This window comes from Asparagus officinalis, chromosome 8 (genome assembly GCF_001876935.1).
Source record: "Asparagus officinalis chromosome 8, Aspof.V1, whole genome shotgun sequence".
Classification (NCBI taxonomy): domain Eukaryota; kingdom Viridiplantae; phylum Streptophyta; class Magnoliopsida; order Asparagales; family Asparagaceae; genus Asparagus; species Asparagus officinalis.
In genome coordinates, this window is record NC_033801.1 from 107,691,625 (window position 1) to 107,692,539 (window position 915).

The following is a 915-nucleotide window of genomic DNA, read 5'->3' on the forward strand; positions in this document are numbered from 1 at the left end:
AAGTCGTCACATGCTCCTCACATGACAACTAATGAACAATTTTGCCGCTCTTCACTTAATTAAACCTCTACAATACCCTTTAAATGTAAACGAGGGCAGTTTAGACATTTTGTTCTACCCATTAATGCTGTTTATAAGAATTTCCAATAGTTCAGGGATTTGTGTATAATCTAGAAAGTTCGATGAGGTTTTGTGAAATTTACCCTAAATTTAAAGTGGAATGAAGTACTCACTGAGATCATTGTGCCTAGAACTTCACAATACCATTACTGCTACAAAAACATCATACACCAGACATTGAATATGCGATGCTCGACAAGTTACAATCCAAGTTTTTCAAGAAGACTGCACCATCTCGGAGTCTCTTCCTCAAAAATGTAGGTCAATGGTGAAACCAAGACTCCACTGCCACCAATCTGCACAAGAGAAAAATATCAAGAAAATCATCAAAGGAGCCTCTTCTCATGAGACAGCTATCGTCCTATGAAGACTTGAGGTTATAACCAAAAGTCATTGCCTATTGTTATGTACTAAGCAGAATTAAATGGTCCAAGTTTGCTCAAGCTGCATATTAGTTACTACTGCAGTGGAGAAGAAAAATCAATGATATTACTCTTGGACTTAGCTCAGGATTTTAAATACTTATGGCTCGATGTTACACCACCTGTACTATGAGGGGTTATTCTTTTGCTCTCCTTCTAGAGGGAAATTTAGTCCTTTAAATTAAGGTGAAGGCTATCATGTGATTCTCACGTGATATCAACCTAACAGGGAAAATAGTTTTGAGTAGAATGGCTTTTCCCTTATAGTATAGGGGTCATATTTGCAGTTAATTCTCTACAATTTACAATGTAGCACAATTTTGTTAAGAGGAGAAAATTTTGAAGTACATAAAGAGGACGATGTCTCACAGCT

At 36.6% G+C, this 915-nt stretch overlaps 1 protein-coding gene across 1 annotated transcript in view; it reads right to left on the minus strand.

Moving 5' to 3' along the window:
- Positions 1-915, minus strand: part of LOC109821674 (ATP phosphoribosyltransferase 1, chloroplastic-like) — a 40,361-nt gene that overhangs the window by 519 nt on the left and 38,927 nt on the right. The window contains exons 12-13 of the mRNA XM_020387841.1: positions 770-795; positions 234-416 (exon numbers count right to left, since the gene is read on the minus strand). Of these exons, the coding sequence (XP_020243430.1) occupies positions 321-416; positions 770-795 (122 nt within the window). The 3' untranslated portion in view covers positions 234-320. The remainder of the gene's footprint in view (positions 1-233; positions 417-769; positions 796-915) is intronic.